The 14,255-nt window shown below is 54.3% G+C and overlaps 1 protein-coding gene across 2 annotated transcripts in view; it reads left to right on the forward strand.

Annotated features, from left to right (window-relative positions):
- The first annotated feature begins 940 nt into the window (after positions 1 to 940).
- MDGA1 (MAM domain containing glycosylphosphatidylinositol anchor 1) overlaps positions 941 to 14,255 on the forward strand; it is a 58,449-nt gene continuing 45,134 nt past the window's right edge. For both annotated transcript variants that reach the window (XM_059938781.1, XM_059938782.1), the window contains exon 1: positions 941 to 1,222. In XM_059938781.1, coding sequence (XP_059794764.1) covers positions 1,156 to 1,222 — 67 coding nt within the window. In that variant the 5' untranslated portion in view covers positions 941 to 1,155. The remainder of the gene's footprint in view (positions 1,223 to 14,255) is intronic.

Genomic DNA, 14,255 nt, shown 5'->3' on the forward strand with positions numbered 1-14,255 from the left:
GGAGGGAGGAGAGGGGGAGGCGGGGGGGGGGCGCGGAATGAAAAGCTCGGAGGGGGGAAAAAGCAGCACAGCGAAGCCCAAGTTGCCGAGCGAGCGGAGCGCTCCCGAGGCCCGAAGCCCAGCTGCAGCCGCGCCCGGCAGCCCGGCCCGGCCCCGCCTGCTCTGGGCCCCCGCCGGCGGAGGCCGCCGGGCGGGGGCGGGGACGGGGACGACCAACTTGGGTCGCGGCGCAGCCCGGCTCTCCCGAGAGCACCGAGCCGGGGAGCGCCACCGCCACGGCCAGACGGCGGGAGCGGAGCGAGGCAAGCAGAGGCGGCAAGCGGCTCCCGCGCCGCAGCCCAGGCCTTGGCGAGAGCGCGAATATTTTTCAAACGACTCAAACTTTCCTTCTTTCCCCGCGTTCTGGGGTCTCTCTTGGATGGAATTGCTCTCCTGATTGCCGCGGGGCCCTGGGGCGCGATTCCTCCCCGGGGTTCCTCGGTGGCTCGGCTAACTTCGCGGACCCGTGGACCCGTGACTCTCGCCCCTCCGCGGAGCCTAGCCCGCGCTTCTCCCTTGCTCAGGAGGGCCAGAGCCGGGGCTTTTCGCCTCCGAGAGGACGCCCAGCCCGGCCCCCTTGGGTCGGGCCATTGAGCCCCCAGCACCGGCCGCAGAACTGGAGACAGCGGATTAACCCCAGCGGAGCCCCGGCCTCCCCGCCCCAGCTCCGCGGAGGGGCGTCCCCTGGGCGGGGAAACGACAAGTTTGTCAGTCGTCGGTGGCCTGTTGGATCCAAGCGCCTCCGCCTCCGCAAAGGGGTCCCTGGCGCCCAGAACCCCGAGCGGACAGCCCTGGGAACCCGGAGAGGCTCGGCGGCCGGGCTTCTCGGGCCGGGGCGCTGGCTGCTGCGCCGGGCGCGCCGAGGCACCCGGGGCCGGGCCAGCGCCCCCTGCGTTCCCACGCGGGCAGCGGCCCCGCCGGAGGAGAAACCCGGGTCGCTGCCGCTGCCGCCGCCACCGCCGCCTCCTCAGCCTCCTGATTTCCGTCGCCGCCGCCCCCTCCGTCGCCTCTCGGGGAAGGGGAAGACGCAAGGGGCATCGCAGGGCCCCGGCGGAGGCGCCCCCCACCGCCTCTCGGGCTGCGCCGCCTCGCGGGGATGAAGCACGGGCCGTGAAGATGGAGGTGACCTGCCTTCTACTTCTGGCGCTGATCCCCTTCCACTGCCAGGGACAAGGAGTCTACGGTAAGAGCCCGCGTCCCGCTCCATGCCGGCTTAGCACCGCGCGGAAACTTTGCAAGAGGCGCAAAGTGCGCGCTGCCCGGGTTTGGTGGGTACCCCGGCTCGGACTCTGGAGTGGATACCCGGGTCCCCGCCCTTTTCCAGAGCGCGAGGAGATCGAGCTAGCTGCTTCAGAGCACGGAGACAGGTTGTAGGGTCTGGCGTGAAGCCAGGGATGCCAGGGGGAGGTAGTACCCACTTTCCCAAACCCTGCCAGGGTCGGGAGTGAATCGGAACACTTGAGAGCACCCAGTTGGCTCGAGAGACCCTGACAGACCGCACACCGGGGGCTGGGAAAACGACTTGCACCGAAACCTCATCCCACCCTGGCTCGGCCTCCGGAGTGGAAGCCGAGCGATGCACGATGCGGAGTTGCGCCCGGCTGGCGAGCGAGCTGGCTGCCACTACCGCGGCCCGGCGGCTGGCTCGCTTTCCCGGCTCTCGCTGGGCTTCGCTGCTTCGCTTCTTGACAGCCCAAGCGGATGCAGGCATCCCCTAGATCCGGCTCCCAAGACCCCAGAATCCCTTCTCGGACCTCTCCTGAGACAGTTAGTTCTTCCTGTCCCCGGTTCCCAGCTACAAAACCCCAGCCCCACCTTCCTTCTGCCTGCGCGCACACATTCAGCCACAGTCCCCGGGAAAGCAAACACTGCACGCACCCATCAGGCTACGTGTCGAAACTCTGCCTCCAGCCACGCAGCTCTGCTCCCGCGTCCGCACCCACGCTCTCAGGCGCCTAAGGGAACTCTGGTTACCCCTTCTCCCTTCTCTCTCGTCGGTTTTCCGGGAGAAATATCCCGGGAGTGGGCATCATCCGTTCAGGATCACGAGGGCTCATGCCTCTCAGGGACTTTCCCTCTGAGTTCTGGCAGCCAGCAATGCCCCTGACCCACAGCACAAAAAGTCTTTGGGACGCGGTGGCCCTTACTTTACCTTCTTCTGACTGCAGGGTGGTCTGTATAGGTCACTTTTTAAATGATGTGTGTAGCTGGAGTGGGGAAGATTCTCTTTCCTTCTTTCTCTAGGGTTGAGGACCTAATTATTCACCTTTAGATCGGGAGAGGGTTTGACTTATTCTGATGAGGGGGTGGGGGCAGAGGCATTGTCCCTCAGCTGCCAGCCTCAAGTTCAGATGCTAAATGTTTCCCTCTGGGAATGCCTGGCCTGTGTCCCTGAGCCTGGCAAGAGGGAGGGGTGTCCTGGGGGTATCTGGGAGGTGACACCCTCCTGGCCCTACACAGCTAGCTGGCTTGGGCTTAATTCCCTGGGGGAGGCTGGCCCAGGCATCTGGCCAAACTCTGCTGCTTAATTAGTTTGTGTGTCTCTTACTGCCTGGCCCTTTACATAGGCCAGAAAGGGAAAGAAGGAGGAAGAATGCAGCAGGGACTGAGAGAGGCTGCATTGTAGAGAGGAGGCCACTAGGCGGGTTCCAAAGGCCTTGGCCTCCCCAGGGTAGGGGAAGACATCAGGGTGTACTGGGGGGGGGGGGGTCCTCTTTCTTTTTTCTCCTCAAGGTTTCCCTACAGCTTCACTGTCTCCTTAAGAGGTGGCCTAAGGAGGGACCTGCTGAGGTCTTTGCCTTCTCACCACACCCCAGGGGCTCTGGAGAGCGATGGGGAGTCCTCCGCCTCTGCTGCTATCCTCCACCCTGCTCCTCCCTCTGAGTGCCCTTGGGCAGATCTGGCCATCTCCTGGTCAGAATGGCCCATCTCCTGGCCATTCCTCTTCTCTATCCCCTCCAGTTTCTTCAACCTTATCCGGGGCTGCATGGGATGCATCTTGAAGAAGCTCCCCTGAGCCTAGCCTGGAAACCCCAGCAATGAAGGCAGGGGGTGGGGCAGTAATTTCTGTGGACCCTGATTCAGAGTACTTTGGGGCCAGGATTTAGCCGTTGGCTTGTAAGTCCCTCTTTCTCTGTATTTTCTCCACTCCCTTGTGTGCCTGGGTCCCAGCTGCTCTCACTCAGAGCAAATCAAGGTGTGTTGCTGTGCACTGGGGCCAACCCGGAGCTCTTGGGTGACGTTCTTTCCACTTGCCCTTTGAGAGCATGACTCCAAGGAAGGCCTCAGGGGAACTGCAGGGTGAAAAGTCTTAATCGAGGTGGATGGAGAGTGGAGGATCTAGTGAGGAGGAGGACCACAAGAGGCTGCCGAGTTCCTTGTGATGCTAGAAGCCTTGGCCAGATATAGCAGAAGGGAGAACTATGGTATCACTGGGTCTGGCTTAAAGAAATAGTATGGCGAGGGACTTCCCTGGTGGCACCGTGGTTAAGAATCTGCCTGCCAGTGCAGGGTACACGGGTTTGAGCCCTGGTCCCGGAAGATCCCACATGCCGCGGAGCAACTAAGCCCGTGCGCCACAACTACTGAGCCTATGCTCTAGAGCCCGCGAGCCACAACTACTGAGACCGTGTGCCACAACTACTGAAGCCCATGTGCCTAGAGCCCATGTCCACAACAAGAGAAGCCACCGCAATGAGAAGCCCGTGCACTGCAATGAAGAGTAGGCCCCACTCACCGCAACTAGAGAAAGCCTGCGTGCAGCAACGAAGACCCAACGCAGCCAAAAATAAATAAATAAATTTTAAAAATATTAGTTCTTTAAAAAAAAAAAAGAAATAATATGGTGAGTTAGATCTTCTGCTCCGCCCCTCCCCCCTCAAAGCAGATGAAGCAGTTTGAGAAAGAGTAGAGTGTAAGGGTGAGGGATGGTCACTCACGCCCATCATTGTATGTCAGCACCTAGCATGGTGCCTGGCACACAGCAGGAGCTGGCAAGTATTTGTTGCATGAATGAAGGGCCATTGTTGGCGGGAAGTTGAAGAAATGTTTCTTGAAATTCCTTCTCTCCAAGAAGTCTGTCTAGGATGGTTTCCAGCAGCGTAGTGGGGTCTCTTTGAGAGTCTCTGCTTAGGGAGAGTCATGGAGTCCTAGGCTGGCAGCCGTAGGGGACCTCAGCTTCCCTGGCAGTGAGAAGGGAGGCAGGTTTTACTCAAGGCACAAAAGAAAAAAGTGTGCCCGAGGGAGGGAACCCCAGCATCTTCCCAGCCTGTGTGGCTGAGGGAGGGGCAGATTAACATGGAAGCTGAATTGAGGAGAGGGAGGAAGAGCAGGATGTGGAGGATAAACCCGTCAGGATCTGGCCTGGGCTGTGGGTCTCTGATGAGGCTGGTGGGAGGCAGGTGCCTGGAGCCCTATGCCTGGCTTCCCTCTGAGTGTCGTCTTGTCGTCTCTGAGGTCCGCTGTCTACAATGGGGCTGGGGAGGTGCTCTCAGTCTGGTCAGGTGGTTTTGCTCTTCTTGGGGGCACAGACGCTACAGGAGCTGAGTACTGGACCAGATGGTCCATTTGGAGCCTGTCCCCTCTGCCCTCCTGCCTCCCAATCTCCTGGCCCAGTTTGTTGTGCTCCCAGTGGATCCTGTAATCTGCTTTCTGGCAAGCCAGGGGGGTGGGCTGGCCCCAGAGGCCTAGTTCTGGGGCAAAGACAGTAGCCAGGTGATGGAGGAGGAATATCCTATGTGTGGATAGCATCAGAAAACACCCCCTCCTCCATCCTGGCTTCCTCTCTTCCTTCCATAGCTGCTGGACTTCCAGCCAGGGGCAGGTCAGTGGGACTCCTCTCCTTTACAAAAACACAACAAACCCCTGGATTATTTAATATGCAGGAGTGCGAATTGACATTATCCTTAAGACAGGTTGTTTGCAACTTACTGGTGGAAGTCAAAATATTTCACCAAAGGTGTCATCAGAAACTACTATCCTATGCTAATTTTTGTGGGAACATGAAGACAGATGTTGAATAATTTGACAAGAGCAACATAGCTTACAGAATTATCACCAAGTCAGGTTTTTTTCCCTCCTCTGAGGGGTGCGGAGAGGGAATTTCAGGAAGTGTGTCTCCCAGTGCCGTCTTCTGGGTGTTGATCTGAGTGTGGGCACCCTTGGGATTTTTCACTGGCATTTCTACCCCATGCCTTGAAACTGGCTGTCCCCTGGAGAAGGAAGGCATCGCATCAGAAAACTCTGGCCTCCCAGGGCAAGCAGAAGGCTTGGGGGTTTCTAAATGTCCTCAAGAAGGTCCCTGCCTCTGTCCCTTCTTCCTTTTCAGTTATAGAAACTACACGAGGGAGAAAGAGGGCCTTGTGTCCACAAATCCAGGCTGTTTTGTTTGCTTTGTCAACATTGTCTGCACCCCTGCCCCACCAAGTTTAAGTTGACCCCTGTGCTAGCCTGAGGGCTCCCAGGCCTGACGTCGGGGCCGGAGAGTCCTCCTTCAGGTCAAGAGCCACGTGATGTCCCATCCTACACTGCAGGCTGCACATTTGTGCTTCCTGAGGCTGGGGGTGGTTAGAGAGGATGAGTTTGTTAGCCAGGAAGGCACCTTCGAGAGGCGGGCTGGGGACATGCCAAGAGCCTACTTGTAATTGGCCAGGCCTGGCTGTGAGCTGCTGGGGCCAGGGTGGCAAAGCCTCGATTAGAGCCTGGTATTAGCTCTGCTTTGCTGGAACATGGAGGGACGGGTGAGGGCTCCATAGGGAGAATGGAGGGAGCTAATCACAGCCGCCAAGGCCAACAAATGAATGATGCAGGAAATCAATACCTGGGGGCGGGAGTGGAAATCCGGGCAGTGGTAGCAGCCACGGCTTCTCCCGCTGCCCAGGAGGCGCAGGCGGGCCGGGGAGGAGTGAGACAGAGGCAGCAGTGTGAGGACCCTCCTCTCCCCCACACCCTCCCCACTCCCCTTCGTCTGCCTTCCTCTCCCCCACTCCTACCTTTCATCTCCTTGTGGCTGGGCTCAGGGAGGATGGGCCAGGAGATGCCCCACCTGGCAAAAACAGGGGACCTGGGAGATGGGACCTTGGGCCACTCAGTCCTGGAAGAGCGCTCCCCAGCTCTGACTTGCCTCTGGACACCTGAGCCTGACTAGGCTCCAGGTGTGAGGGTGTGTGCCTGGGGACCCTGCCCTGTGCCGCTGGCACTGCCACTCCAGATATGGCCAGCAGGGGGAGGGCTTGGCTGTCACATTGCTTCTTGCCTTTCCTGGGCTCTCCTGGCCTCAAGCCTCCCAGTAGGATGAGCTTAGCCTGGGGCCCACGGGAGCTCCTTAAGGCCTTCTGAAGCTCCAGGCCGCCCTCCACCTCCCGTGTCCCCACCCCAGTGTCCCGGGGCATTCGCCTGTGGCCAAAGCCACACTTCCTGAACCCTAGGCTGGAGGAGAGCTCTCTGGTGGGGTTTGGCTGGGTTGTGTGCAGAGCAAGGGCTTGTGCCTTGGCAGAGCTGCCTCTTTGTGAACCTGAGTATGGCCCCTCTTCTGCATCTTCCTCCCCATAGTCAGAGACCCTGCTTTGCAGGCACACATCTGCTGACAGCTGATACTAGGTATTAAGGGGCCCCTATTGCATTTAAATGCTGCTATGGAAGGCAAAAGCAATGCTTAACCCAAAGGAATGAATCTTTTTTCTTAAGCAACCCAATCTCCCTTTTCGCAAGTCTATGAGTAACACGTGTTCTCTGCAAAAACAATCAGAGTAAACATAAAAGTATAAGGAAGAAAGTAAAACTCACTTGACATCCTGCCTTGCATTCGATGATGATTCTTTCAGGCATCTTTTTGGGCAAATAGGAATGAACTTTTTAGGGGAGAATCGTTGGTTATGACGACCATATCTTACAGGTGTGTAAGTACCACGTGCATTGCCAAGCATTTTCATGCATCTACCTCCTTTGATTCCATAACATTCTGAGAGGTCAGAACAGGGGGTCCTCTTGTCCCCATTTAACAGATGGGAAAACCAAGGTTCTAAGAGTTTAAGAACTTGCTTAAGGTTACACAGCTGGTAAGAAGTGGCTTGTAGACTCGATCCCAGTGGATCTTCTGATTTGGGGGTTGGAAAACAGTATGGTGTCCCTCTTGCCATTCATTAAATATTTACTGAGCACTTCCCTTGAGCAAGGCCCTGTTCTGAGCATTGACAGGGCTACTGAGATAAATAAGATGCCCTCAAGGAGAAGGGGAGAGGAATCACATACAAGATGGTGGTTCCTGGGTGATCTTGATAAATGCCATGTGGCAAGGGCAGATAAAGGGCTGTGGGAATTCGAAGAGGGAGAAAATTACTTCCAAGGCCTGGTAGAGGAGGGGGCATTTGAACCAGCCTTGACAAATAGAAGTAAGGAGAAGGGCATCCCAGGTGGAGGACTCATTATGGCAAAGGCATGGAGGATAAAGAACCTGGGTGTGTGGGGGGAGTCGTGAGTCGTTGATTTGGGCTGGAGCGTAGGTTGAAAGGGAGTCAGGGCAGTTAGAGTTGGAACAGTAAAGGAATAATAATAAAAACTGCTAACATTTGCGGCCCAGGCTGAGATCAGGAATATGTATTGTCTTCTTTAATCCTTACCATAATCCCTTAAGAGAGAGTCACTCATCAGCCCATTTTACCAATGAGTAAACTGAGGGCTCAGAAGGATGAAGTTACTTGTCCAAGGGGCAGAGCTGGGCTTGAACCCAGATTTGCTGATTATAAAGCCTGTGCTTGGGGGGAGTAGGCTGGAATCTTGGATTTGTGAGGGTGTTGAGCAAGGGAATGGGTTGATATGAGCCCAGGTACCTCATATCAGGCTGGGTAGCCGTGCAGCTGTGTGTTTGAAGAGGCTGCGGTCAGGCGGAGGGAGACTGGTCAGGAGATCCAGAAGTTGTCTGGGGAAGTCGTAATGAGAGCTTGATCCAGGGTGGTGGCTGTGAGAATGGACAGGAGGGAGTGGGTACAAGAACTGCAGCCAACCAACAAACATGTAAGAGAAGCCTCTGTAAGCGGCACTTGAGATATTTGATGAAATAAACATGCTCTTGTTCTCCTAGAGTTTAAGTTCAAGTTGAGGGGAGACAGGCAGTAAACAAGTCAGTGAATAAGTAATGCATTCTATGGTGATGAATTTTATAAAAATGGGTAAAGCAGCTAAGGGGACAAGGTGTGGTAGGCTGCGGTTCAAGTTTATACCCATTAGTTGGGGGTAGAGGTGCTCCTTGAGTAGGTGCCACCAGAGCAGAGACCTGAAGATGCCCGAGGGAGGAGGGAGGAAGCCCCGTGGATGTCTGCAGGAAGTGTGATCCAGGCGGGAGAATAGCCAGTGCAAAGGCCCTGGGGTAGAAACATGCCTGGACTATTTAGTAACAACGAGGAGTCCAGTATGGCTGGAGCAGAGTGAACCATGGGGAGGGGAGTAGGAGGTGGGGTTAGAGAGTTAATGGGGGCAGATTGTTTGCAGCCTTGAAGGCTAAGTAAGGACTTTGGATTTTATCCTGAGAGAGGTGGGGGCCATGGGAGGGTTTTGAGCAGAGGACAGACATGAACTGACACCTTTTTAATAGAATCCCTCTGGCTGCCATGTAGAGCATAGACTGTAGGAGGTTGGGGATGAGGGAAGGATCCAGTCAGAGACTGTTACAAAAGGCGAGAAGTGAGACTGTACAATCATTGGGTCCTGACAGTATTTCAGAGCTTGGGCAAGGGATGGGAGCTGAAAATGGCTCTGAAGTTTGGTGTTGGGGGGCTTGGCACACAATGGCAACGAGATGGAGCGAAGACCATGGGAAGTCAGACAGGTTTGGGGCAGTGGAGTGAAGCAGTTAAATGCCTGGACTTCTGGGTAAGGAACCCGTGTTTGAACCAGCTGTGAGAGCCCGAGAAATTACATCTGCTTTCAAAGCCGTGGCTTTTCTGCTTGTCAGATGTGTTTGTGATAAGCATGCAATAAGCCGTACCTGGCAAGCCCTGAGCACTGTTCTTGGCACTTAGCAAGGCCTCGGTGAATAGTTTTATTTGAATGAAAATGCCAGTGCAGTTATGAACTTCACGGGATTCTGGTGGTGGGGTGTCTGGGAGAGATGTTGATGGACATGAGTGGCGGTGCTCAGGAGAGAGATCTGTTCTGAGAGGTGGACTTGCACATCTGGATTTATGTCTACACAGAGATGTGAGGTGAGACCATGAGGTGGGATAAAATTGCCAAGGAAGAGAGAGTAGAGTGAGAGAGGAGACTGGGCTGAGAGCAGTGCCCTGGGGGTGGGAGGAGGAAGAGGAGACAGAGCAGGTGGCATCAGGGAGGTAGGAGGAGACCCAAGAGGGGACAGGGACCAGAAAGGCAGGGAAGGGATGGAGTCCATGGGAGGAAGGGCCATCTGAGGTGGGGGAGGAGACAGAGTAAGGGCCGTCTGGGGACCGGGAGGTTGGTGGGGATGCGGCTGCAGCACAGAGCGGGGCTCCTTCTCAGGGGGACTTCCCAAGGAGTCCCCTGGGGATTTTGTGAAAATGCAAATTCTGGCTCAGTGGGTCTGGAGCTGAGCAGAGATTGTGCATTTCCAACAAACTCCTGGGTGATGTTGATGCTGCTGGCCCACAGACTGCTCTTTGAACAGCAAGGACAGACAGGAAGGAGGATTGGACTCAAATGGGAAGACTTGGGTTGGAGGGTCAGTGGGCAGCTTGCTGCCTCTGAGAGACCCTAGCCCAGGAGCCTCACCTCTCTGAGCTCAGTTTCCTTATCTGGAAGGCTGGTTCAGGCGCTGCCGCCTCTTGGGATTACAGAGGAGCCGAGAGTGATAGCACTTGGTAAACTCTAAGGCAATCTATGGGGACTTTGTTTCACGAGAGCAGAGGGGATGGCAGGCAGGTGGTAGGGAGCCCTGGGTGTGGGTGATGTATGGAAACAGGAGGTGCAGGCTGCTCTTTTGAGAAATGTCACAGGCCAGGGAGGGCTGGAACCGCAGTTCCCCTACCCAGGCCGGGCCTTCTGCCTCTGGGAAGCTGGGGCTGCAGGGGTGGGTGACCTCAGTGTGTGTGTGTGTGTGTGTGTGTGTGTGAGAGTGTGTGAGAGAGAGTGTGTGATGTGGGCGGGCATGAGGCCGCTGCTTGGCCAGCTTTGGAGATTCCACCCCAGTCTCTTCTTTGTTCCTTTCCAGTCCCAGAAACTCAGCCGGGATTGACTTTGATTATCTGGAGGGTTGGGAGCTGTGTAGAGAAGTGTTTCTCAGCCCCGGGGGGCATGTCAGAACCACCTGGAGAGCTTTTTCAAGAACAGATACCTGGCTCCACCCCCAGACCTCCTGAATCAGAAACTCTGCAGGTGGCATCAAGACAGCTGTGGTCGGAAGCTCTCCAGTTGATTCTCAGGCACAGCTGGTGTAGACAGTGCATCTGAATGAGTCAGGCCCAAACAGATGCCTTCTTCCCTTGGGCTTTCCGAGGGCATTTCTGGGTTTTCCAGGTCACCGCCCAAGCTTTGTTTCAGCCATGCTCATCTGGACCCTCGGGTCTTAAAAAAAAACTCACTTATCATTTTTTAAATTATGAGCCAGGGGACTTTCTAGTTTAGTAGTCTAAATGGAAAGGTCAGGCGCTTGGGAGAGTAGCCTCTCTCACTCTGCTTCTAGCCAGGGAATTTCCAGAACTGAACCTAAAGAGACCGAAAGAAACTGCTCCAGAAATGTTGTTTTCATTGATTTTCAATAGGTAAATTCTGTTACCTTTTTGAAATGTGGCCCTTTTGTTTATTCTCTTCTCTTTTTGGTTTAGAGAAAATGGAAATTTCAGAGCTGGGCCACATCGTAGCAATTCAATTCAAATGTAAACCGAGCACATGTTTAATGAGCAGCTGCTAAGTGTCTGGAAGGGAGGTGGGCGCTGTGGCTGCAGGGAGGGCTGAAGGATACCTGCCCCCAAGGAGCTCGCGGTGGCGCGAGAGAATGCAGCCTTTTCCAGCGTCCTCATTTTCCAGATGTCGAAGCTGAGGCTCAGCTTGAGGGACTTGCCCAAGGCCCTGAAGTTAGCAGGTAGTGGAGTCAGGATTTGAACTCAAGCCTGCCCAATACCAAGTCTGGTACTTGCCTACTGCCCCCAAGTGTGAAATTCCTGAGGGCAGGATCTGACCTTTTTTTTTTTTTTTTTCCCCCAGACTGTGCTGTAGAGAATGGGTTGCTGATGGGAGCAGCATGAGGACCCTCAGTCCTATATCAGTCAGGAATCACATTCTGTTGCCAGAACCAAAGACCTGACTACAGAGTCTCAAACAAATTAAAGTGACTTTCTTAAGTCTAGAAGTAGGCTATCCACGGCTGCTCTGGTGGCTCCTTGGTCACTAGAGATCCAGGCTCCTTTCATCTTGCTGTTCTGATCTCCTTACGGTGGTGCTTCTCAAATCTTGCTGCATATTAGAATTACCTGGGGGTGTTTAAAATTTGTGAAGCTTCAGTCATACCTCATATCAACTAAGTCAGAATGTCTGGGAGTGAGAACCAGGGATCAGCATTTTTTTTTTTTTTTTTTTTTAAAGAAGGATCCCCAGATGATTCGGATGTGCAGCAAAGTTTGGGAACCCCTGCCTTAGAGCATTTTGCCTTAAAGTCACCAAGGGGCTGCTGGGGCTCAGCCATCATGACATATTCCAGGCAGGAAGAAGGGAGGAACACTTAAAAGGCTGAGTCATTTACCAGTTGAGTCAGCTTTTCCAGAAGCCCCCTCCCAATGATGTCTGCTTACATCTTACTGGCCATTCTTTTTTTTTCTTTTTTTTTTTTTTGGCTTAGTCGGGTCTTAGTTGTGTCACATGGCATCTTTCGTTGCGGCACACAGGCTTCTCTCTAGTTGTGGCGTGAGGGCTCTGTAGTTGTGGTGCACGGGCTCCAGTTGCCCTGCGGAATGTGGGATCTTAGTTCCCTGACTGGGGATCCAACCCGTGTCCCCTGCATTGGAAGGTGGATTCTCAACCACTGGACGACCTGGGAAGTCCCTTACTGGCCATTCTTAGATGAAGGGAGGCTGATAAATGTAATTTATTTATTTATTTATTTATTTATTATTTATTTTATTTTTGGCTGCGTTGGGTCTTCGTTGATGCAGGGGCTTTCTCTAGTTGCTGCGAGCGGGGGCTACTCTTCGATGCGGTGCGCGGGCTTCTCATTGCAGTGGCTTCTCTTGTTGCGGAGCACAGGCTCTAGGTGTGCTGGCTTCAGTAGTTGTGGCACAAGGCTTAGTTGCTCCGTGGCATGTGCGATCTTCCCGGACCAGGACTCGAACCCGTGTCCCCTGCATCGGCAGGCAGATTCTTAACCACTGCGCCACCAGGTAAGTCCCAATGTAGCCTTTTAGATGGACATATTCTCACCTAAGAGAATATCAGGGTTTATTTAGATAGAAGGCGAGAATGGAAGTTGGGTAGGTAATGAGCAGTCTTTACCACAAATCCCCACCTCAGGATCAGTTGGCATTTCTTGAAATGAAAGGATTTAGATGGATGGGAACAGCTGTTCTTCTCCCCACCTCACACTACCCTGCCAGCCTAGCTCAGGTTGGGTGGGGTGCTCTGGCGGCTCTGAGTATGGCCAGAAGGAACCTTAGAGAAGACAGAGAGCCAGAGCAGGGAAGAGGCTTGCTTGGGGCAACCCAGACGTTCATGTGAGGGTCCAGCTTCCCATCTGCTAGTGCTCGTTTGCTCCTCCTCACCCCAGCACACTGTTCATTCACACTTCCGTGAGGTTGTTCATTTCCGCTGGTTGGTACCTCCCTCCACTAGCAGATGGCTCCTTTCAGTCCCAGCCGCAGGAGAGCTCTGTGGACCGTCCTGGTTTGGGGGAACCAGAAACTGAGGGACTGTGCTAGAAACCATGATCTACCTCATCTTTCTGCCTCTCAGCAAGCCCACACCCACATGAGCCCAGGCAACCCCGCTGCTGTTTGCTCAAGGTCTAATCCTTTGTTGGGAAGTTGTTCTCATTGTCTGACCTTATTTCAGCTTGTTGTAACATAATCTCATCAGAAAGATTCAGAAGCTGAGGCCTCTGAGCTGAACTTGAATATCTCCTTAGCCCTGAGACTTTTCCTATGTGAAACTCTAAATGAAGGCACTTATCCCATCTCTGAGAGGGACATCCGGAGGGTAGACATGGGGAGGGAGCTGGATTCTGGTGGCCTCATCTACCTGGGTTTGGTTCTGGTGTTCCAGTAAAATGCAGGGGGCCTCTGGGGAGGTCAGTTTATCTCTAGCAAAATACATAAGCCCACAAGGCAAGCTGAAGGTCTGTGCCATCACAAGACCTGGCTTTACGCTCCTTTCTGGAATAAGGCCATGTATTCCAGATACAGAGAAGGCCAGGAGATGGAGCTTGAGGGTGTGGCGAGAAGTGAGCTCAGCTGCGATACAGTGGTCTTAACTGACCCAGAGGCACTTGAATCTCAAGGAGTCTGTGCAGGAAGAGACTGAGACCAGAGAAGGTAAGGTCAAGGTCACACAGCAATTGGGTGCCAAGGCTGAAGTTAAAAGTCACGTCAAAGGACTTTCCAGCTGGATCTTTCTCATTCTCCTATATTATCCTGTGGGCTCAGGAGAAGCAAGGACACATCTGCATGGCATTTATAAGCTCCCATGAAGTTCAAAACTGCACTGGCATTGTCAGAGCCAGGAGAGAACTTAGATCAAATATAATAATTTGTTAGAAAAGAAACCTGAGACCTAGAGAAGGTAAGAGACGTCCCCAGACCACACAGCAAACAGGCAGCCCAGCTTGGAATCATGGAAGGTCAGAGGTAATGGGCTTAGAGGTTACCTGGCCCTAACTGATCAGTTTTTAGCGGCAGAAACGAGTGGTCAGAGGTGAAGGGTCGCTCCAAGCTCTACCTGCCACTGAATACACCCTTCTCTCCCACTTCTATCTCCCAAGTCATATCTGGGCTCTAGGATACCGAGAGGACTGTGTGTGTGTGTGTACGCGTGTGTGCGCACATGTGGCTTAATGTGCCAGGGGCAGCAGGCAGGAGACGTAAGAGACTTTCTCCAGATCAAGCCACCCACCTCCTTCTGGGGCATTCAGAGGCTACAGTGAGTTCTCCCCTCCCCTCCTGGCTTCCTCCAGTTCCCCATACAGCCATGGCCCCTGGCGTTGCCCACTGGCACAGTGGCCTTGGGGGTGCTGGGAGGGCTCAGCACTGAGGGATGCCCTAATCTGC

The sequence above is a fragment of the Balaenoptera ricei genome, chromosome 11 (assembly GCF_028023285.1).
Source record: "Balaenoptera ricei isolate mBalRic1 chromosome 11, mBalRic1.hap2, whole genome shotgun sequence".
Lineage (NCBI taxonomy): Eukaryota > Metazoa > Chordata > Mammalia > Artiodactyla > Balaenopteridae > Balaenoptera > Balaenoptera ricei.